Source organism: Coturnix japonica, chromosome 4 (genome assembly GCF_001577835.2).
Source record: "Coturnix japonica isolate 7356 chromosome 4, Coturnix japonica 2.1, whole genome shotgun sequence".
Classification (NCBI taxonomy): domain Eukaryota; kingdom Metazoa; phylum Chordata; class Aves; order Galliformes; family Phasianidae; genus Coturnix; species Coturnix japonica.
Window position 1 is genome coordinate 18,895,040 of NC_029519.1, and position 23,463 is coordinate 18,918,502.

The 23,463-nt window shown below is 37.2% G+C and overlaps 1 protein-coding gene across 4 annotated transcripts in view; it reads left to right on the forward strand.

The window, feature by feature from the left end:
- The window catches only part of GLRB (glycine receptor beta), a 47,279-nt gene extending 26,304 nt beyond the window's left edge, over positions 1-20,975 (forward strand). For 3 of the 4 annotated variants that reach the window (XM_032444354.1, XM_015860995.2, XM_015860994.2), the window contains exons 8-10: positions 1,601-1,753; positions 7,443-7,735; positions 16,257-20,975. In XM_032444354.1, the coding sequence (XP_032300245.1) occupies positions 1,601-1,753; positions 7,443-7,735; positions 16,257-16,553 (743 nt within the window). In that variant the 3' untranslated portion in view covers positions 16,554-20,975. The remainder of the gene's footprint in view (positions 1-1,600; positions 1,754-7,442; positions 7,736-16,256) is intronic. The other variant, XM_015860996.2, reaches the window with a different exon arrangement.
- Positions 20,976-23,463: the final 2,488 nt, after the last annotated feature.

Here is a 23,463-nt window from a genome sequence, read left to right on the forward strand (position 1 = left end):
GTGCTCAGCAAGATGGTCACATTTTTGTGTGTGTATGTGATGTGACCATTAATGAAAAGGTCATTAGAAGAGACATCAGACTCAGCTGAGTTGCAACATTAATTTTAAGAAAGTTTGCATAATTATTTTATTGCTAATCCTTTTTGTTTAAAAATGAAAATCATCCATGTTTAGCTTATAATCAAATCTGGAATTAATACTTCATTAATGTGAATTGAACAGGTAAGTACGATGAAGTATTTTAAAGGCTGCTTTCAGGAATCAGCAGCTGTTTGGTGTACCTTTAATTCTTATATTGAAGACTTTTTACAGTGCAGATGTTGTGCACATAATTAAAATTAATTATAGTAACGATTTTATAAAGTAAACAAGAGGTAATGTTACAAGTACAAGCAAGTTTTCTAAGGTATGACCTATGAAAGAAATTGTTGCTAACTGCAGAGAATTTAACCTTCTGACCATTTACACCAACTGATGTGTTTTATCATACCTGTCTAAGTAGAGAATAAAGTTGGACTATAACAATAATGCATTTCTGGCAGAAAGCAAATAAGTAACGATATTTACAATCTCCCCTTGTTTGAATGTAAAACCTAAAATTCCTAGAAATTATTCAGAAGTTGTGTGACTAGAGAACATTGTCAAAGATAGAAGACTGCAAAATACCAGTTATGGTCTTCTGCACAGCAAAGGAGTATTTCTGTTTTTTGCTGTTGTTGTGATTATTGTAGGCTCGCCGATATTTTGAAATGACTGATCATTATAGGACATTTGTTTTATAAAATACACAAGATAAGTAGATTCTACATTCTAAATAATGTGTACACCAATTCTTTTTTTACAGTTAGATATTGACTTGTTTTGGTATTGTTCTAATGTAATTCAAGAATGCCTTCTTGTTGTAGAGTAGTTTATGATGTATCCTTCTGTTATCTCCAGCAAATTTCTAATATCTGCAGGTTTATTTATTTATTTATTTATTTTGTTGAATACATCTTATTATATATTTTCTGAAGTGTTAGTATGTTTGAGCTTTTCATTTTAAAAGCTTTGATGCAATACTCCTCAAAATTAAGTGTGTTTTAGAGCCTTTTGTAAAAATTCTTTACCAATTTTAGGAGTTACCTATATCAGCTTTCAGTATTAGGAGAATCTCTGCTTAGGGTCACTTTCGGGTCACCTCTTTCCATTCTACCCTTTCTAAGTAAATATTTTTTTCTTCCATCTTATTTGCAAATTAATTCTAAGTAGAACTTTCGTATGAGCTTAAGCTGGTATGACTGCCCAATCCCATTGGTTGTAACTGGCCTGCACGTTGAAGCCAGATTGAAGATAACGCTCGTGTCAGCTGCTGGTTATTGACATGCTGTGAAAAGGCAGAGGGTGCTTATAGATCACAGAGAACCACATTCCCAGTCTCACCTTCAGGTTACATTGATTTGTGTTTTGAACATATTTCAAATTGAATTATTTGCCTTTTTAAAGAAATTCAAGTCAATGAACCTGTGTTCTTAAGCAGAAAAATGAGTAGAAGATGGTAATCTGAAGTGGTTGACCTGCAAAGCACATTAAACTTTAATATGCATTTATTTCTTTAAAGGTTATTACACTTGTGTAGAAGTAATCTTCACTTTAAGAAGACAAGTTGGATTTTACATGATGGGTGTTTATGCTCCTACACTTCTAATTGTTGTTCTGTCCTGGCTATCATTTTGGATCAATCCTGATGCAAGTGCTGCAAGAGTCCCACTGGGTAACCTGCCTTCACATATGCTGTTACAGTCCACTTAACACCATCAAGCCATTCTCAGTTGCTTTGACAGCATGACAGTGGACACTGAAAGCAACTTCGCTTCCATATCCACTCATCATTTTCACTGAAACCTCCTCATTCCTGGTTGTGTAAAATCCACCCCCATATTGAAGCATTGCTTGTTAATGGTTCTAGTGCTAACGTGATGGGAACTCTGCTTTTCTCTACTGGGACAAATCTGATCTTATCAAATCTTATTTGTGGGTGTTGTTGCAGACACTGGGGCAATACTTAGTGTATAAGAATTTAAGCATTTGAAGAACTCTTGAAATAAGAAAGCAGGATGGTGACTAGGAATCTAATTATCTATCTCTTGTAGCAAGTTTTCTGAAGATTAATAGAAACAGAATGATATTTAGAAAAGAATTAACATTCTTGATTTCATTAGAAACTCAGTTAATGAACTATTTCAGCCTGTTGTGCTGCTCAGCACAACACAATAGGCAGGCTATTCATTTATTATGGGATTGTAGAACATGGAGTTAATCAAAACAATAGTATCTTATCTTCCCTGTTTAATTGTGCATGGAACTCCAGCTCTGGGATGGGCCAGCCTGCAGATCACAAGAGCTCAGCAAAATGTGGAGCCAGGTTCTTGCATCTTGACACTGCTACATGTAATCCTATCCCCATGCCTACCACAACTACTCCTTTCTCAGGTCTGGAACTCCTTGTCCCCACCTTTCCCTGTCTCTCTCACCTCCACACCCCCTATTTGCCAAGTCTTCTCTGTGTTCCCTGGAGATATAGTTCACTGTTTTCCCATCCCTCAAAGGTGCAGTTTAAGCATCTCTCTAGGCCCTGGCTTTACTGAAAAGCCTCCCACCCACACTGTGCACATCCCAACTGGATCCGAATCCTATGCAGCCTCACGTGCAAGAACAAATGCTGAAGAGTACTAGAGATCCTAAGGGACAGGGTCTGCCCTGTCGCCATCACAGACTGATCAGTAGAGTCTGAAATCTCTTGGAACAGGAAAGATTCCTGCCAAGTTTGTTAAGTTGAAATGTCCCTGTAGATGCCTTGCTCTGAGCTGTGCTGCTCCACTTCCAAGATATGTACCACGTCTCTTTCTTCTCCATTGATGTGATAGCTAAAATAAACAAAGAGCTGCACAAGATCTGGAGAACCAAGACTGAAATGCTGCTTTTGGTTTCTCTGCCACAGTTGGCTACCTTTCTCAACCTAAACATTATGAAAACATATTTCATTACATTTATTGTATCTATCTTTTTTACAGGGAACTGATTCAGAATACAAACCAACTTTATTTTTCTTGATCTTTAAAAATACTATCAGTTCTTGAGGAGGAGTCACAATCCATATTAGTTTGATAGCAAGTAACAAGTACCTGGAAAACTAGTAAGGATGATTCCCATAGCACAAAACATAAGATGTTTCAAGAAAGAAAAAAATCAGTCTGGAGAAATTATATCGTGCCTTAAATTAAAAAGATAGAAACAAGAACTGGAGTTTTAGTGAGATCCTGTATCATCAAAACTTTATCATTATAAAAATATTTCTCAGTATTTATAATCCTGTGTTTCAAATAGCTGACCAGTCAGGTTTATCAATTATATGTTACATTTGTAAGAAGTATAGTGATGATTTATGTAGCATGGATGTGTTTATGACTAAATATGCGTGCTTATTTATTTGCCTGTTTATCTGTTTTTATGTGTTTTAAGTTTTTATTAGCTCCTTTTATATATTGCCATGATATAATGCGTTTTCAAAGATATCCACCATTGGCCTGGCTGTGTAATTTTTTCCTGAATCCCCAGAGAAGCAACAAACAACTAAATCTGACTATCCTTTAGTCATGAGTCAGTATTTAATAATGCAAGTTGATAGCACCATGGTTGCATTAAGATTTATGTTTCTCCAGTTTGCAAGAGGACAACAAACTAATTCTTCTCTCCACACCCTTAAAGAGAGTTGATCTTAAAATCTAACAAGATAAACATTTCTGTGTCAAGTGAATATCTACTCGCAAGAAAGTGTTACCAGTTGTCATTAATATTACAATGGTTGTTAAGATATCTTATTAGGTGAGAAGCTACTTCAGGTTTACATATGAGTATCCTAATACAGTTGTCCTTAGAATTAAGTATATTGGACTACTGTTAGCCATGCCTAGGAATCTCAGAAGTTTCTAGCTGATTTAGAAATGCAAGAAACTAGAAAGCTCAATATGATTTTGTAGATTGATTAATTTTCTGGGAAAAGGTGTTTTTTTTCTTCAAAGAAAAAGGCTGTGTCTATCTAAGGAGCTAAGTAAGTTGCAAGATTTTTTTATACCTATAATATTGAATTCAATTAGATCATACAGTGGTAGGGAATTCCACAAAGGACACATATCTGGAGAGCTCTTAAATCACTTAAATCTAAGTGATTTAATGATGGAGTCATCGAGTGCTTCTTTCTAAATAAATGCTTGTGTTTCAGCTTTTAATAAGGCCTATGGAGGATTCTCCAGTTTTTTACAGGTGGAAAGTGTGACAGTGTCTATTCCAAGAATTCCTCTCTTTCCTTCAGTACCACCTAAACCCCAAAGGGAGTAAAGTGTTCCAAGGCTGTAGGCATCTAAGGGACTTCAGACTTCCAACCAACCACAGTAGCCTGGAGTAATGGAGTCAAACACCACACACTATCTCCTGTGAAAGCTTGGAGAAGTGATGGGTAACATATTCCCCATATGTAACAGGCAAACATGCCCTCCATCATGCCTGCAATCAGCTCTATCTTAGTTCAACTCATTGCATTTTATGAAACTGCAGCAAATACAGGGTCTCAAAGGACAGATGTTGAGATATATTTGAATAGCATAGTATGAAGATTGGCAAGATTATGTCTTCTAGTTTACAAAGTGTAATGAGAGAACTGAATGTATTACAGATAACAAATTATGAGGAAAGAAGGACTGAATATTATATTTTTCAATGATGTTTGTGAGATGGAGCCAGACATTTTTAAAGCAGTAATATAAAACAGAAAATGCTATTTTGTACAGCATAAAATTAACCTTTGTAATTCATTGCCAGGAGATAGTGCTGAGGCTAGTTGAGCCTGATGGATTTGAAAAAGGGAGGTTTATTTATCTGGCAGTATATGCTGGAGTGCTTTAGTGATATTATGCACATGTAACCTTTGGTAGTGTTTTTAAAACAGGAGCTCTATGCAATCATGCTTTAGGCAGTGAGCTAACTACCCTTCATAATAGGGATGAAGAAGAAATTTCTGTGTGTGGATAAATTAGTTATTAGGTTCTTAAATCGCTGAAATGTGAATAACATGTTGGCAGTGGGTCAAATCTTGTATTGCAGACCTTATAAACCTAAACTGTTTGGTTATATTTGAGATGACTGAAGACTGGGTGTAAGTGACCTATTAAATGAAAGAAAGAGGATGTAGTTCTTGTCTCTGTGCAAAGCTGGCAGATGGATACACTTTGTGATCAAGAGGGATCACACTGTAGGAAAAAAAAAAAAGCAGACTTGTTTCTTAGAAAGACCAGCATTCCCAAGTTTGTATCAAAGAACTGAGGTCCCTTCTCCTTTTTGTCCCTAAGAAGAAAATGGAGATTTCCTCCATGACACACCACTCTCATTTTTTAAGTTATTTTTTACAAGGTTATCTTGAAGCTTATTTATTCATTCTCCTCAGCTATGTTGGAGCTGTAGTGTTTGAGCCCTATTCAATAGGTACTGTCAGAAGTGCAACTTAATAGCTCTGGTTGTAAAGTCTCTGAGGCAAAGCCAGCTTTGATCTGGCAGCAAAATGGCTGCTTGATAGAGTATTTCTTTTCTACTTCCGTGTTGTCTCAAAAACCTAGATTTTCTTTAGTTTCTCTAGCTCAGAGAATGAAGGTTTCATCCTTCCAACAAATGGGAATTAGCAGCAGAGAGACAGGAAGAAGCATCTTTTGTATGTTAAAAGACAATACGCTTTTTATTTGCACTTTTTATTACATTTCACAGTGATCAGTAATTAGTGCCAAAACCAGTTGGTGTTGGTCATTGAAAATAAATAAATAGTGAACTATACTTTTCTTTCTTCTTGTCCTTATGGTATTTTTTTTTTTTTTTAATTTGATAGAGTAGTTTAAAAATAAGCCAGAGTAGACGATAAGGTTTATTTGTTCAGTATTTGCCTCATCGTTCTGATTCAACGGAAAACATCTGACCATTCTTTGTTAATCACTGTGGACAAAAAAACAATCTAACTGGGCAATTGTTTATTGATATCACCCATTTTTAAATGAAACACCAAAAAATTTTGTGTTTAAAATCATATTTATTTATACATTCTTTTCAGTGTCTTAGCAGCTAATAAGTTGCCTGTTTGAGATCCATATCAAAGTAAGTTATCAATCCGATTGAATTCCAAAGTGGGACAGTAACAAAAGAATGTTTGATACTTATGACCAGCTAGAATTTAAGACTGTATAAATATTTTCAGCTTCATTAGTATTCTTACATTTTTAGTTACTTTAAATGGATCTCAAGAAAAAGATCTATAAAAGAATTTTTGTAATGCTTTGTGTAGCACATGACCCTTATAAGAAACATCATTAAGGCTAACTGAATATCTGCTCTTGTGCATCTCTTTCTATAGATGTCAGTTACATTTCATGAAGCTGCCTGCTTATAACTGAAAATGATTTTCATCATTCACATTCAGAAAAAAACTTATGATCTGGGTGGAAATAAGTTTCCCCTTTTTTACCACCTTTAAAAATCTTTTTCTTCTCTTTTTTTCCAAATGGAGCTACTATTCCCATGTGCCTGTGGGGAATCTTTGAGATCACACTTGTATTTTGTTTCTTGTGATGTGAGTCCTGTGTTAATGGTGATGTTTGGAAGATTTGTAAGGAGCAGTGCTTATTGAAACCTGGCTTTACCGCATGTGAACTTTCAGTAGCCTTTGCAGATGTACTTTTTTATTACGATAAGGGCTTCCTCAAAAGCTCTTTATCTAGAAAGCTTCCTCTATATACTGGAAGCTCAAGCAGGGATGTTCGTCGACCTTTGGTCAACTCAGTGTTTTCATCTTCACAGTAAGTTGTGAACATAGTCTTTTTAAGGTGCACTTTAAAAACAGTACCCTGTCAGGTTTAAATGTTATGCTTGTGGATGGATCATTCAGAAATGTCTCCTGCTGTAGCACAGTGCAGGTTTCTGGGACAGCAGTGATTCTTCAAATCTAATTTAAAGGACTTGGAGTTTTTTGATTTAGATACCATATATTTCTCTTCTATCTTCCCAGAATTAGATGCACACTGTAAGTCAAGTCTCTGGAAAACCCATTTCCCATTGTATGATGAGTGTTGTGGCAGGAAACCACAGCAACTAGTTCAGCTTCCTTTATTTCTCCATTTATAACACAAAGATACTCATTATTAATAATTCATCACTAACAGTATGCTACGTATGTATTAAATTTAACTTGTTCATTAACTGCAGGCATGTACACATTGTTTATCTGTTGCAAAATATACCTACCACCTTGTCAAGTTCCATTTGCTGTTACAACTCGTCATTCAGTGTTGTCTGTTTCAGAAGAGGAGCTCAGCAGGTGTTGATAAGGCTAAGTTTGCTTTAATTAATACTGTATTTTTTTTCTGTAGGTATCTTCTCAGTGCTCAGCTTGGCATCTGAATGTACTACTCTTGCTGCTGAACTTCCTAAAGTGTCTTATGTGAAGGCCTTAGATGTATGGTTGATTGTTTGCCTTCTGTTTGGGTTTGCATCGTTGGTGGAGTATGCAGTGGTTCAGGTAATGCTAAACAACCCAAAGAGAATTGAAGCTGAAAAAGCCAAGATTGCCAAGGCAGAACAAGCTGAAGGAAAGGGTGGAAACACTGCTAAAAAGAACACTGTGAACGGCACAGGGACTCCTGTCCACATCAGCACTTTACAGGTAAGAGCTGTCTAGCTGTGTATGCAAAATCAGCATTATCCTCTATTAATGTAGTTCCAGAAAGATGCTGCTATAATAGTTTTAAGCTTAGAGGTGGCCAAGATGCTAAGAACATGCTGGTAATTAATGGCTGGCCATCTAAGCAAATGGTCCCTAATGATTCAGTGTCAGATGTACTAAATGAAATGTTTATTTATTTTTAATACCTTAGTACCATACTTGTTGCTGAGCCTTAGGTAAATAAAGAAGCAAGCAGATTGACAGTTGCTCTTTTTCTTTTGATAACAAATAGCAGCTGTCAAACTGTAACTATTGAGAGGACAAGACTTTCAGTCAGTGTTTGTTGAGAGCATACTCAAGTATCAGCATCTCATTGCTTTTCTTGGAACAGCCACAGCTGCACTGAATTGCATGTAAAGAATCTCTACAGCCAGGGATTCAGAAGTCTTGGCATTTGTAAATAAAAGACAGGTCTGTTTGTCTGTCGAACAGTTCCTGCATTTCTTGCGTTGCCAGATGGAGTATGGGTAAATTGATCAGAGCTCATTCTATGAATAAAGATTAGTTGAGCATCTTTGCTTATGCCAAAGTTTTCCATATAACCCAAGAGTTATCAGACATCCCTGGCCATCTACCTCAGTTCTTCGGAAGAAAGTACATTAATGCTACAGGGTATGGAATATGAAGATGTCTTATAGTTTTCTATAGCTCTAAAATTTAGATGTATAAAATAAAGGTATTTGACCAGATCCAAGTGACATTATCAGTACTGTACGATGTGAGTTTAAAACATCTTTAAGGAGCGACTCTTTTGTGCCAGGGTAGCAGAATCCCAGCCCTAGTGTAAAGCTGGCATTGCCTCGTGAATAATTACACCCAGCTCGGAGAAGCTGCTGATAGCACAGAGCAGTGCACTTGACTACCATGATTCTCATCTGATAGAGCCTCCTAAGAACTATTTTGGCAGGCAACCAGATTCAGCTTAAAGCTATCCTGTGTCTGCTTTCACTTGAGTCACAAGTAATTCCCTAGCAGCAAGTGGCATGGGAACTTGTCCTATCCAGGAGTATAAATGATGACTTTTGTCACCTATGCTATCCTGTCATATTTTAATCTTTTATTCCAAGAAAGTGGGTTTGAGTGCACAGTTTATTTCTAAGCTTTAAGGAAGCCCAGTTATGATAAATGGCTCAGAACCACATGCAAAACATTTGTTGAACACTTCCCCAAAGCAATGCATTTTATTTCGATAAGATAGATATGACAAATTTCTCACCGTTATGTGTTTGGATCACTAAGTCTATATTTGGCTGTAATAAATAAGTAGAATTACTTTTAGATTTTGATTATCTCTAGGATATTCAAGCATCTAGGATACTTACAATCTTTCAAACAAATTACACATTTAAATAGATAAAAATGACTTTAAGTCCTTATGTGCTTCCGTAGATGCACATTATCCTATATATTTGAGCACTATAAATATACTCAGCTGAAAGCTCCCTCTCTGACCTAGCTACTGCTTAGGAGTACTTTGACAGTTCTTACCACTGGAAGGCTGTACTACTCTTCTAAATCAAAATAGGTCTAAATCTTTCAGTACTTCTGATTCTTAATCCAAATCTAGGCCTGCCCCACAACATTTGGCTGGCTCCCATACAGAGCTAGCAATGATCAAGTAAAGAATGCATTTGTCATATGGCAAATATGCAAGGGAGGGAAATATTAAAGGCACAGGTAATGGAAAAAACTGTATATTGAAAGGCATAAAGAATATGAAAGCCAGAGTGCTGTCCCAGAACATCAGGAGCTGTTTCTCATCAGGATTGTGTTTGAAGGAGAGAACTCATACTGTGATAAATATCTGGAAAGAGCAGAAATATTTGAGGATGTTCTAATTCTTTCCTCACAAGAGGCATACAGAAATCTGAATGCACCGAGTCATGAAACCCAGGTGATAATAAGGAAAAAGAGAGGGCATAGCTGTAAATTTCATTATAGCTGGATTTGAAATTGAATGAGGCTCAAAGATAAAGCCAACAGGAATGACATGGAAACTCAGGACTCGTAATGGGGAAAAACAGGAAGCATTAATAATCGCATTGCCCAAATGAAGCACTTTGTTATGAGATATTAATGAAGAGTTGCTATAACATAGCCAAAAGTTGCTAGGGGGGAATCAAGTTTAAAATATGTACATATATCTTTATTTCACTTCATGATATGCCCATGTTTCATATTATTTAAGACAAGTCAAAGCAAAGATCATACTTAAAAATAAATACTTTTTAATTGCTAGGAATTTTTCTGTACATCCTAAAAATTTGAAGCCTGATGCCATTTGTAATAGAAGGTAAGGAGAAGAGGTCCCTTGTAACAGAGCCTGGTGATATTCCTCTGGCAATTCTCAGATGAAAGCTCTTCCAGCAGTGAGTCATGTCAGGAGAGTCAGTGATAGTGACTGATGTTCATCAGCAGCAGTAAAGAAGGTGGCAGGGTGAAAACAACGTTCACAATTTGAGAATCGACCAAAGAAGGAGAGAGCCCTCTATTGAAGCACAGTTTGTTTTCTTCTCTACCAAGTCCTGGGTACTGGCTGAAGTAAAGCTGTGTGTTGCAAACATACACCAAGCTCCAAAGTCCATGATTTGTGACTCATGAGTCCCTGCCCAGCAAAAGCCCTTTGAAGGTCAGTGCCCAGAGGTTTATCAGTGTCTGTGTGAGTAAAGTCAATGGGTACATTCTGGCAAGATCACCGTGAAACTGTAGGAAAAAAATAGAAAATTCAGTGTAAGTGGTTCTGCTGATTTTGCTAGGAGCTTTAAAGGCTTTGCATTTACAGGCTAGAAGACATGAGAGCTATTTGGCTCCTTGTACATAGAGACTGCTCATAGCTGCAGTTGTAAGCAGAGGAGAAAATTATGCAACCTGGTGATAAATGCTGGCAGTGTTTTTTTTACTGGGAATACTCAGTAGGAGTTTGAGTGTGTTTCCTAGCAATGTAACATCATACATGATGAGAAAAACAAGCAAAAAGGGAAATGTTTGGGAGATGAATCAGTTTCTTTTTTCTTTCACTGGTGTCATGATTACAAGGAGCGATTACATGGTTAACTGTAACAACACCTTTCCACTTGAAAAGTCACATTTTCATCAAGCCTGTTTCTAGAAGCTGTCCCCCACAGGTAATGCACTGATGACTGAAGCGAACATTTGCTAAAAGAATAGCTCTGGCAGGTGATGAATAGGTCTGTGCAAGTGCTGGTAATAGCTCTAAACCTAGTTATTTTTTAAGAGAAGTAGTGCTATTGCTTGCCTTGTCTTGTCTAAGCTGCCTCTAGGCTCTGAAACCCAATATGCATCTTGTTCATCTCTAATAGATTTTTATTTATAATATACTGTACCATTGGTGGTGACCTGTGGTGACCTGATCTTCATATTCTGTGTTTTCCCTTCAAGTAGGACTCCAGACTCAGATTTTTCTCATAGAAATACCATAAACCCAGTTTGCATTTTATATTGTGTGGAAAACCACAGGCTACAATCTATTTTAATAGTTGCTGACAGCATTTCAGGTACAGGGTAGGTACTTTCTGCTCTAGTGAGTCATGTATCTATCCTTAGAGATAATTCAGAGCACGACTGCAAAAAGGCCCTGAGCAATCTGCTCTTGCTGACCCTAATTTGAGCAGGGGGGCTGGACTTAGTTGATCTCCAGAGGTCTCTTCTAACCTCATCTAGGCTGTGACTCTATGATATTTTGTTTTACTTTTCTGTTAGTGGGGTAATGAGAATTTGCAGATAATACAGTAATTGGACTGTGATAGCAATCTGAATACCCACTAATTCTAAACAGTCTTTACTTTATTGGTGATCTAAGTCTATCATTACACTATAAGCAAAGAGATGAGGTCAGTCTACAAGTGCAAGGAAGATTAAGTTTATTGCAGCTATTCTGGTATGGAGGACTCTTGCACAAGCAGGACCAGTGACAGATGTGCATGCCAAAAGAGGTTGGGTTCAACAGAAGAGAAAATTCTGTGGCAGAGGAGAAATGCTGCATAGAGCAGGGAGTGAAAGCTCTCGTACAGTGGGGAAGCACTTCAACTTTCAGGACTCATGCTGAGCTTGAGAGACTGCTGCTGCTATCTCATGTTTGAAGATTTGCCAGAAATCTTTGACAGTGCAGTTCTCATCTCATAAATTCTTGAAACCAATTTATGCTTCATTCTGACAGTGAAAGAAGACTTGATCATGGGATGAGCAGTCAAGTGAAAAGTCTTTATTCTATTTGCACAAAACAAATTTAGTTGAGTTCTAGTATTTTTGGTGCTGTGAAAGGACAGATTTTACATATTTGAAAAGCATTTTTTTTCTCATCTAGCAGGAAGATTTTAAACAAAAAATATGAATGATGCTGGTGAGCTGTCTGAGAATGTTCAAAACAGCTATAGAATAGAAGGAAAGATATGCTAACTATAAACAAAACAGAAGAAAACAACTGAAAACAGACTCTCCAGTGACTGAAAACTAACTCAGCTGTAAACATTTTTGTTTTCTTCTTAGTGGCAAAAGGAGATGCTGATAGCAACTAATATAACTTGAAATCCAGTAAAAGTTGGATACAGATAAGAAAAAACAACAACAACAAACTCAAACAACAAAAATAAAACGACCCAAAGGCATATAACAAAGTGGGTATATGGTCAGCATAACTGAATCATATAATCGTGGAATGGTTTGGGTTGGAAGGGACCTTTAAGATCATCTAGTTCCAACCCCTGTGCTATTGGCAGGGACACTTCCCACCAGACCAAATTACTCAAAGACCAGGTTGATCAAAAGAGCCTTAGAGAGTTATTTTACATGTACATCAACAGTAAAGACAAATCCAAAAGCAACAACAAAAAAAACCAACAACCCCCTCAGCCCCCACAAAGAAAACAGTGAAAAGAGTATTGATCTCCTACTAGAGAGAGATGCTGTAGTAGTCAAGAATTAGTAGAAAAGATGAAAGTGTTGATAAAATGTTCCAGTTTGTGTCTGGGTAAAAGCTGAATGCATCCATTCAAATGATGAACTCGTTTCCATTGACAGCAGGTCATGAGGATGTGAAACAGTAGCTATTCAAGTAAGTCAGACATTTTAAAACCACGATGTCAGCTAAAGTTTCCTCTAAGATTTTGTAAAGAGCTGGTCCAGGAGTGCTGTGGAACACAGATGTTGATTTCTTATAATAAATCCTTTTAAACTGGGAAGGTTCCAGATGTCTGTGAGAAGCTAACTTTGTGCCAGTACTTTTAAAGGCTAAGTGGCATAATGTGAATAACTATGAGACTGACATCATTCAGTGGAAAATATGAAATAGCTAAGAGGGGACTGAATAATAATTATTAACAGTTATTAATTATGATTAACATTACTCCTAATTCAACTCCCTAATAGCTCCTCCTTGTAAATGGTCAGTGAAATGAAAGGTGATCTCCATGTTTATTGATTTAATCAAATGGTATAATGTTTTGAAAGTTTGTTTGGCAGAGACAATAGTATGGAGGAATGAAACTCTGAAGAATATTTGGCTTTGTATGTCAGCATGTTTACATCATCTGAATCCTACAAAATCAAGGTTTGATTTGTTACCATCTGTAAGCACCAGCAGTTAATCGGGCTGACTGTAGTCATGCTTTGAGTCTGAAAATTGAAGCCAAATAAACTCAGGTTAGAAATGAAATAAGGCACATGTGTTTGTGGAGAACAAGGTCATGGGAAAAAAATCTCCATTCCAAATGTTTTTAAAGGAAAATCTATTATAAGTGGTCCATGGACTGCAGCTGTGGGCAGCATCCGTCAGCCTAAATTTCGGAGAAGGTGAGAATGGATCATTGCAACAGATCTTCTGGCTTCTGAGAGCCCATTTTAGATATTTCTGAGCTGTGCACCAAAGGGCAGGTGTACTGTGCACCACACCAGGCCTACATAAAGAAGCCAGCCTTGGTAGGAACTGTGGAACAAGGCTTATATTTGGGCTGAGCCCCAAGAGAGGGCCCCAGTGCCTTTTCCTGCTCTTCTCTGCCTGTGTACTGGCAGGAGAGCTGCTCCTGTCTTTGTCTTGGATGTGGCACTCACTCCCTTCTCCCCACACGAATGCTCCCAGCCCCAGTGCTGTGGATCTGGGACCCTCCTGCTTGCCGGACACAGATCATCGTGCTGAGGTAGGGCAAGAAAAACAATAGCAAATGCTTTCCAAGGCCACATTCTGTGTCAGCATGAAATTGAAAGATTATAACAGATGTGGGAAGCCTTTAATTTTACTTTCTTCACATATCCTTGGTAAAGTCTTTTGATACTCTGCATTCAAGTTCTCTGCTATCATATTCCACAGATACTATCCATGTAATCTTTAGTAGGTGTCATGAGTATCATTACACTTTCTAGCACAAACAGGGGTAATAAAATGCAGTTAAGCTACACTCAATATATATATTATTTCACTTGGTTTAAGGAAGGCTGTGGGTGTGAGCTATAGAGGATTTCACTGAAAATATCAGAAATATTAGGGAGCTGAAGGGTTGTGTGGGAAGAAATTAAAAAATATGTCCAGGCAGAAATTGAATTAGAAAATTAGAATCACACTGAATTTGTTAAACCAGGAAAATGAAAGTTTCTTTTTTTTTCTTCTTAATAATAGAAGCATATGCTTAGAAAGGAAAAAATTGAGGCCAGGTTACTCTTTCAAGAGAAACTGTGTCACCATGATAAATCAGTGGTACAGCTGGTACTAAACTAAGCAGGGCTCTGTGTGAACATGTTGTGAGCAATCTTCCACTTATGAGGAAGAGGTGACCTAAAAGCTGTTCCCTCAGCTCTCCTTGCAAGCAAATGGGAACTGACTTGTAAAAGCCTCTACCAGAGCACTTCTTAGATACTAGAGTGGGACAGGAATATTCCATGTTGTTTTACGAGAACACAGAGAAAACAATTAGCATCACTGAGATTTACTGTTTTACTCTGGTAGGATGAGGAATGGACTGTAGGTTTGCAGGTCTGAAAGGAAGTCTCTCATTCCATATGTGATTCTGTTTCTCTTAGCAGTCTATTAAATGTTACCAGTTTTTATCATGGGAAAGTGTGATAAATAAGTAATGAAGGAATGATACTCTTGTGACTCTTGAGCTAATGTGTGGCCCAGTCCTGCAAGAATTCTGATAGTGCAAATATCTCAAACCATCAGACTGCAGAAAACCAGAGGTGGAGGGAGCTGAAAGTAGAATACCTGAAGGCTTTGTGATAGAGAGAGAGGCTGCTGGGAACAAGAAATGGGGAGCTTCTGGGAGAACTGAATTTAGTGGATCAGTGATTCCAGGAAGTTCCATCAGTTATCTGAATGTCACTTGCTTGTTTGTATCACGTGGTTGCTGAACCAGTATGTTTTTCAACTCTCGGGTTATTTATGTGAACAAATGACATTATTAATGATGCTGTTATGTTACGTTTCTTCTTCCTATTTTTATTTTTATTTATTTATTTTTTGCTTCTTTTTGTGCTGCAAAGAAAATGAATTGTTGTGAGAGTCTTACCAAAATCACATAGCACAGAGCCTTGCAAGAAGCCTTCAAATTCCTTTGGGCTACCTAACAGCATGAGGTGATCCTCATAGAGATTTGTTGCATCTGAAATAGAATCTTTCAAAAATCCAAGGAAGGGAAGATCAGAATTTTTTTTTTCTTCACAAAAATGCTTTTTTGTATGTATAAATATATATGGCTAATAGAATTGTCTGGTTTGTAGGAGGGGGAAATTCACCTGGGGATACACCTTAGTACAGTAATATTTGAACTCAGGAGCACTGATGGAGCTGTAGGAAAGACATATATTCTTCTCTTAGTTTACATTTCCCAGTTACGCTATTCTTCAGGATACCAATGGGGGGGGGGGTACCTGGAATGCTGTCGCATCTTTCCTACCATCTCTAGAGAGATGTCAATGACTGCAGATACAAAGAAAGTGTCTTTTCACTTCACAAGGTTTTCACCCCAGGATGAGATTAATGACCTTGAGGTGGCTAGTAAGTAAAATCAGAACAGGTTTAATAATTTGGTCAAAATATGAATTTCAGAGCTAATTCTGTACATCCAGGTCTCAGGAAAAAAAAAAGCATTGAATAGCGTCTTTCCTGCAGATTCATCAGCACAGGATTTATTTTCAAAAATATTCTATACCAAGATATTCTCTCCTGTCATCTGAAAATGAAGGCATCTAACTATAACAGGTTGCACAGCATGAGACACCTTGTGCATGAAAAATTACACAATTATGAATGTTTGGATTAGTTTATGTGATTGACTGATGATCCTTAAGTGCTTTATAATGCAACCATTCAGCAAATTAGGCTGATGTAATGTATCCCTATCAACAAGTAATTTCCCATATGTTTGTTTGCAGTGTTCTCTAGCATCTGCATTAAGTTTGTTAATGAAATGTGGCGAGTAGATCATGATTCCCCTCACTCTTTATTTCATAGGTTGGTGAGACCAGATGCAAAAAAGTTTGCACTTCGAAATCTGATCTGAGATCCAATGATTTCAGCATTGTTGGAAGCTTGCCAAGAGATTTTGAATTATCAAATTATGACTGCTATGGGAAGCCCATTGAAGTCAACAATGGGCTCGGAAAGTCTCAAGCCAAGAGCAACAAGAAGCCTCCTCCTCCCAAGCCTGTCATTCCATCAGCAGCAAAGAGAATTGATCTTTATGCGAGAGCACTGTTTCCTTTTTGCTTCTTGTTCTTCAACGTCATATATTGGTCCATATATTTATGATAAATCTTTTATTATTTTTTTTTCATCTGTAAAATATATCCCATTTCATATCCCTTCCCTGTCATGAAGGCCAATGTGTGAAACTATTTGCATTTGCAAAGCAATATGTTGCATTTTGATGCCATGCGATTGTACTGAAAATATGGCATCTGAAATTTGAATGAAAGCATGACACTGCAATGTCTGTGCTTCTACCAATGTTGTATATAAATGTACAGCGTACATCTTGCTTTAGGAATATATAAAAGATAATGCATACTACATTATAAAGCTGAATAAATCCCTTCAGTTATTAGTAACATACAGAGATTTAAAGTGTTCCTGATAATCAAACTGATGTGCACGTTGAGTATTATTAAAATCAGTATTCTAGTATATGTAGTATTTAAAAGCTTTTCTGCTGACTTTCTGAGAAAAAAAAACAAACACATCTTGTTCTTGTATAATTTTAGATGGCACTGTTGAAGAAAAAGCTAAGTTGTGAACCCTGTTATTTAGATGTCATAAGTGAAGGCACAATTGAATAAGCTGATCTTATCTATGTGGAATAATGAAGATCAGAGAATTGCTGTATTTTTAATCAAAATCAGCAATTTTGTAAAATTTAGGGGAAGGGGTGGAAAAAAAAAAAAGCAATTGTATCCATCAAGGAAACACACTTCAAAAATACATTAGAATATGCTGACCATTAAGTATTGTGCCCAGTTTTGACTGTTGTGTCCTTAGGCACAAGCTAGGTATGTTGAACAGTCTGCTTTCTAGACTGCAGGTGTCAAGAGTTTTGGAGAAACACCTCAACATACTGATCAAGAACAGATCAGTATCTGTTCAAATTATACATTTTTACATTGGTCTGTTCTCTGGCTCATCTCTAGTGTCTTGCAAGCCTACAGTGAAAAGTCACAATTAATTTTTTTGTTGAATATGATATGGCTTACTCATTTTGCTTTGTTTATCCTCTTAAAAGCCTGTAGTTTAAAGAAACGTTTTGTTTTCAAGATGAAATCCCTTTTTAACTCTAGTTATTTATTTTCTGTTTGCCTTCTGTAGTACAGATGATCAGAGCTAACATCTAGCTAGCTAGAAGTCTAAGGATCTAAGTCTATTAAATACACCATGTGTTAATTGATGGCTACCCTCCCCAACTCATTTATTTGGCTACTACTTGTTGGAAATTAAGATCCTGTGCATGGAACAGTTTGACAAGTTCTGCATTTTATTTTTCCAGAGAAAACCAGAAAAGTGGATTCCCCAGGTTGCATAAGGCAGGAATTGATACCTATGGTCTCTGTTGATGCCATGGTACATTACTCTGTAAGGACAAGTAATGAGGTAAAAGAAGTTCATATGAACACTTCTTTTATGTATATAGTCCAAGTAGTGTGTGTTTCCTGAGAGCACACAGAAACTACATCATCTGCCCTTGACGGCATACTGTAGAGAAACATGTTTCTACTTGTAAAACTGGGGCATAAAATGTAGTTAAAATATTAAAATAAGACAGTTCTTGATAGGTTGGCAAATCATTAAAGGGAATACATATTATTGGAAGGGACTGAATTAAATATCCAAAATATTCCATAAGGTAAAAAACAGATATATTCACATTTGTCATGCTGCAGTTCTGTTACAGAATGTGTTGAGCCAGTGGAACACAAAGGACTCTCCTGTCATTCTTGTTTTGCTTCCTGCCGCGAGAGCATTGTGCACATACGAAACTGTGTAACCAGAATGTTGAAAATAGAAATATAAAAGGGGGGAACTATGTCACGCTGGCTTCACTGGGCACCTAGTGGATCTGTTAACCATGGTTTTCTAGCCACTGCCACTTCATAATCAACAGCCCAGTCCTGATTTTAGGTGAAACCCATGCTACTGCCACCTAACAAGCATGGTTGGCCTTCCATCTTGGAAGTTACTGATGATTACTGGCCTAACATCTCTTTGTGATACAAACTGCTACAGATGTCTTTCACTCCTGAGTCTGAAATTTTCAAGTCATGTTTGGGCAGAAGAGGTTTTTTGTTCACAGCAAGGATGCACGCTTTCAGTCAGCTTCCTTGCCATTTTCTCGTGGAGATTTTCTTTACTAGGCAGCTAGTATTTGTCCTTTGGATTTCCTTCTGATAAAGAGGAAATGGAAAGGAAATAAGAAATGTTATGGAAGAGGAATTAATGAATTCCCCAATGTTGAACTGGGGGAAAATCTGTTATCATTAAGGTCGAGTGCAAAGTTTCAGAGTTGTTGTCCATGGAAAGTATTTACAGAATTGCTAGGGACTTTAAGAAGCAATAAGGATAACTCAAAGAGAGAGAGGAAGGGAGAAGTATCTTTTATACATATATTAGAGTGCTATATTTATAGACATTATTTATTCTCATACTTGTACTTTTTCTTACAGCATTGGAAGGCAAGAAAACAATTATATGTATTGGAAATTATATGACTTTTGGAAGATAATTTTCTTGTTAGAAATGTTATTAAATGATTCGTCTGTAATTAATGTCCACATTTTATCTGTATAATCACAATTACAGATTTTATTGTTAAATTAATCTTTGTTCCTTCTTGCTTTCCTGCTTACCTGATGGGTTTTGTGTTTTATCATAAAAAATTAATAATTCACTATAATTGCTTTCCAACTTGAACAAAAGGAAGCAAAAGGAATGCGTACTATTAAGATAAAGGCTTTTCATTCATTACAACACAAAAACTTAAGGACAAAAGCAAAGTTTAATAGCAATTTTTAAAAAACAATTATCAACTATAAAGTAATAATATTTTTTACTTATACAGATAATACTGCTATTTTTGAATTAGCTCAGAATGTACTAACTTCTACTGAACAGTAATAATTGATTTGTTTTGCTCTTTTCTTCTAAAGGTCATTGAGTTTTGCATATCATATCATATTATGGTCCTCCAGCACCCTCTAGTTGTAAAATTCTGTTGAATTATTTCCAGAACGAGGTGCACGTATTAATCTGTGTAGAAGGTATGGAATTATTACTTGATATTATGAAAAACAAATGCTAATTATTTAAAAATGAATGGACATAAAATCAGTGGACAGCTACAGAATCCTGCCATTCATGGTTTGAAAAATGTAGAATATAAGGCATTCGATCAGTAGTAAAGGTGGAGTTTATAAAGAACGCATTAGTAGCTGGATTATCTGGTCATGACATGTGAACAAACTGCACGATTATGATTCAGAAATCTGTTTCCAATGGAGAGACCATCTGTATTTCAGCTGTCATTTGCTTTACGTTCTCTTCTTGACTATTAGGCATGTTACAAATTTCTGTTTTACCCTTAACATAAGCCTCAATATTTTTTGGTAATAAAGCATCAGGAGGTTGCACCTTTTCCTTCAAAGTGTTATCACCTTGGAAGCATTGGTCAGACTTCTAAAACTCTTCATCAGGAAGTGCTACTTTAGATACAAATTAATCCATTACTTAACTTCATCCACAAATTGAAGCTACATAGTAAGCTTCAGTAAGGATGTGACCTGAACAGTTTATCAGCTATTGTGCATTGATACTCTACTAGGATGTGTGAAATGGACTGTGTGAAGCAATTTCCTTGATTCTCAAACTGTGGAAATCCATACTTTATTCTGTGGTGCTGGTGAGACTTGTACTTGATACCCAGTTGTAAGAACAGCTCTGCCAGTGATTTTGGTCACTTCCTTTTTTACAGTCTTCTGTTAATTCTGTCTGAGATAGCGTATGTGAGTAGTGTATCTTTGGAATGAAGAAATCAGTTTATTTCTGTAAGAGCAACTTACTGACCACTTAGAAACATTGCCAAGCATGTTTCATTCTTCTAAGTCTTTGGATCAATTTGGTCTTGGTAATAGAAGATTGTAACTAAAAAGGAAACTGATTTAAACTCTATTATTCATTATAGAGAATGTACTAACATTGCCTTTTGGGGCAGTTGCAGTGATCATGACCCTCAAAGACTGATATGCTTGTATTAACAATTTGAAGGAAATATGGATAGTAGTTACCCTAAATTTAAAGTATTTCACCCTGGAGCGAGAAGATAATTTACTTAAGAAATCTGCCATAAATATTTAGGTAATTTATGCAGAGACTTTATAATACACTTGAGACCATTGGTCTGTTCTTCAATTCAAGCAGCTTACCACTGCAGTTATTGAATAACTTCTGCTGAGGATATTTATAGAATAGGTAACAATAAATTATTTATTTCCAGAGAGTGCAACCTGAGTGTATGCAATGTCAAGTGATTTGTCAGGCTATAGAGATAACTCAGTGCTGAAATGAGTACAAATGTGGTATATAGCAGATAAGGGAATGATAGAACACCATTACTTGATGCTTTGGTGTACTAATTGTGGGATTAAAGATACAGCTGAGGGGAAAAAAAAAAAAAAAAAAAAAAAAAAAGCCAAGAAATTCAGGTACAGAGAGATTAAATAATACTTTTATTTGTGTCTGCAATTTAATTTGCTGGATGTAGTAATAATATGGTTATAATGGTTGCCTTCTTTTTTATAAAAATACAAAGATTTGCTTAAAAAAATAAAATAATTCATTTGTGGTGCCAGAAGGATACAAAATCTAATTCTTTCCATAGGAGGATCTACACTGGAATAAAGGGGAAATAAAATTCAGTCTTAAGCACATAAATTCTCATTGTTACAGTTGTGTCTCTACCATTGTAGAAAATACCTAGGCTCCTTTTGGCATGCCCTTGCATTTTGACTGAGCCTGTCCACCTCCGCATAGCCTGTCCTCACTCCTTCAGTGACAGTGGTAGACATGAGAAGAAAGACACGTGGCTCTTTTGAAATGTTTCTGAAAACCTTTCATTGCTATGAATACATCTGCTCTGCAGTCCCTGAAATGTCTGCAGCTAATGCAGGCTTACCCAAATTAACTTTAAACTTGCTGTCTGGGGACTGCTAGCAATGCAGCCATGGCAACACGAGCAGAGGCAGGGAAGCCTACCTGCTGGTGTGGTAAAATAATCAGAATTTGATGTTAACCCCCACACAGATCGCTGCTGCCCTGGCTACCATGCTCAGGGTTAAAGTTAGCTTATGGGGGTGTTTACCAGTTCATGTCTGTGTAATATAGAAGAACTCCACATGACGCATGATTGGATGGAGCTGGATTCTTCCACTGGTGATGTGAGAGATGCTGCTGTAAAATGTGTCTTGATGTCATGAGGCTCTTCTGTCATATTTAACTTCATGTTCTGACAACGTGTTCACTGGTAGCGCCAAAAATGAAACTCATCATGTTGAACCAATGCAAGTGTAAAAGGGTGAGTAGGATTTGGCCAACTGAGCATGAAGGAGATTGTCTGCTGCATCTTAGTCATTCAGACTATCCCTTAAAAGTGCCATTCTGTTTAAAGCACTAACACTGGTAATGATGATTGGATCATAATCTTAAAATCATAGTATCACAAAACATCCCAAGATGGAGGAACCCCCAACAGTCATCAAGTCCAACCCCCAGCTCCACACAGACCACCCAAAATCCAAACCATATGTCTGAAAGTGGTATTCAAATGCTCCATGAACTCCAGCAGCTTGGGTCTGTTCCCACTGCTCTGGGCAGCATGTTCCATGCCTGTCCACTCCTTGTGAGGAGCTGTAGCTACCATCAGGCGTCCCCTTGACCTTCTCTGCACTGCGATGAAAAAACCAATGGGACCTCAGTTGCTCCTCGCACGCCTTGCCCTCTAGATCTTTCTCCATCTTCTTAGTCCTCCTTTGAATGCTTTCTAATATTTTTATGTCCTCCTTATGTTGGGGCACCCAGACCTGCACACAGTGATCAAGGTGAGGCTGCACAGCTCTGAGCAGAGGGGACAGTCCCTTTCCTTGCTTGGTGGCAGTGCTGAGCCTGATGAACCCCAGCTGGAAATAAGCCACATAACATGCTTTGAAAGAAGGAAGCATGAAAGCTGTGAGGCAGAAAGAATAGGGTTACGGATAACTGTTTTCCACCTGATAAGTTCTTCAGGCTGTGGGAGTAGATCAGTTATTTTCATATGCATCTGTGCATGCCTGTTTCTCTCCATGAACATCATAGAAGGAATCATTTTTTCGCTTAGGAAAGCAAAGTTAAGAGGTTCTTGGGCCCAAGATATCCTCCTGAGTATAGCAGGTCAAGCTGCTGTTCCACTGCCCTCCAGCAAGACCGTCTAACTAGGACAGATCCTCCTCTAATGGTGCAAATTACAGGAAAAATCCTGCTGAAACTGCTGCCACTGAGAGGAAAAGCTTTGTGTAGGCAGCCCCTTGTTTCTTCTTTCTCTGCAGCATGCATCGTGATAATCAACAGCACCATTTAACTTTTTTGTTCTGCGAGGTGCTCCTTTCAGCAAGCCAGCATTATTTCCTCACCAAGATGCTTCTGCTGTCCCACCAGCATCTCATGATGTCTGGGCAAGGATCTGCATGTCAACCCGATGGAGCCCATGAAAGCACACCAACTGATGCTCAAGATTAGTTCAGTGGTGACAGATGACAAGAAGCTTCCTGGGTTTTAAAATTTTAAAGCCAGCTGCATCATGTCATTTTAGCTATGTCCCTTTAACTTAGAATATTGTGTTATTTGGATAAAAACTCACTGCATGCATTGTATTTTCTAGTTCAGTGTATTTGATCATGAGTTTCTTGTCCAAAGCAGAATATACAGAAAAAGTAGCTCATGTGACTTTTTAAAAATGTTGATTAACCTTCAAATTTGATTTTGACCCAGAGGCTTGGGAAATATATTTCTCAGTGTTTAATAAGCCCTACGTTGTCACAACAGATTTATCAGCGTGTCAAGCAGGCTCCTTTTTTCAGATTCATTTGTTTGTTTCTTTGACTCCCAAAGGCTGTCACATAGGGAAACATTAATTAACAGACTGGCT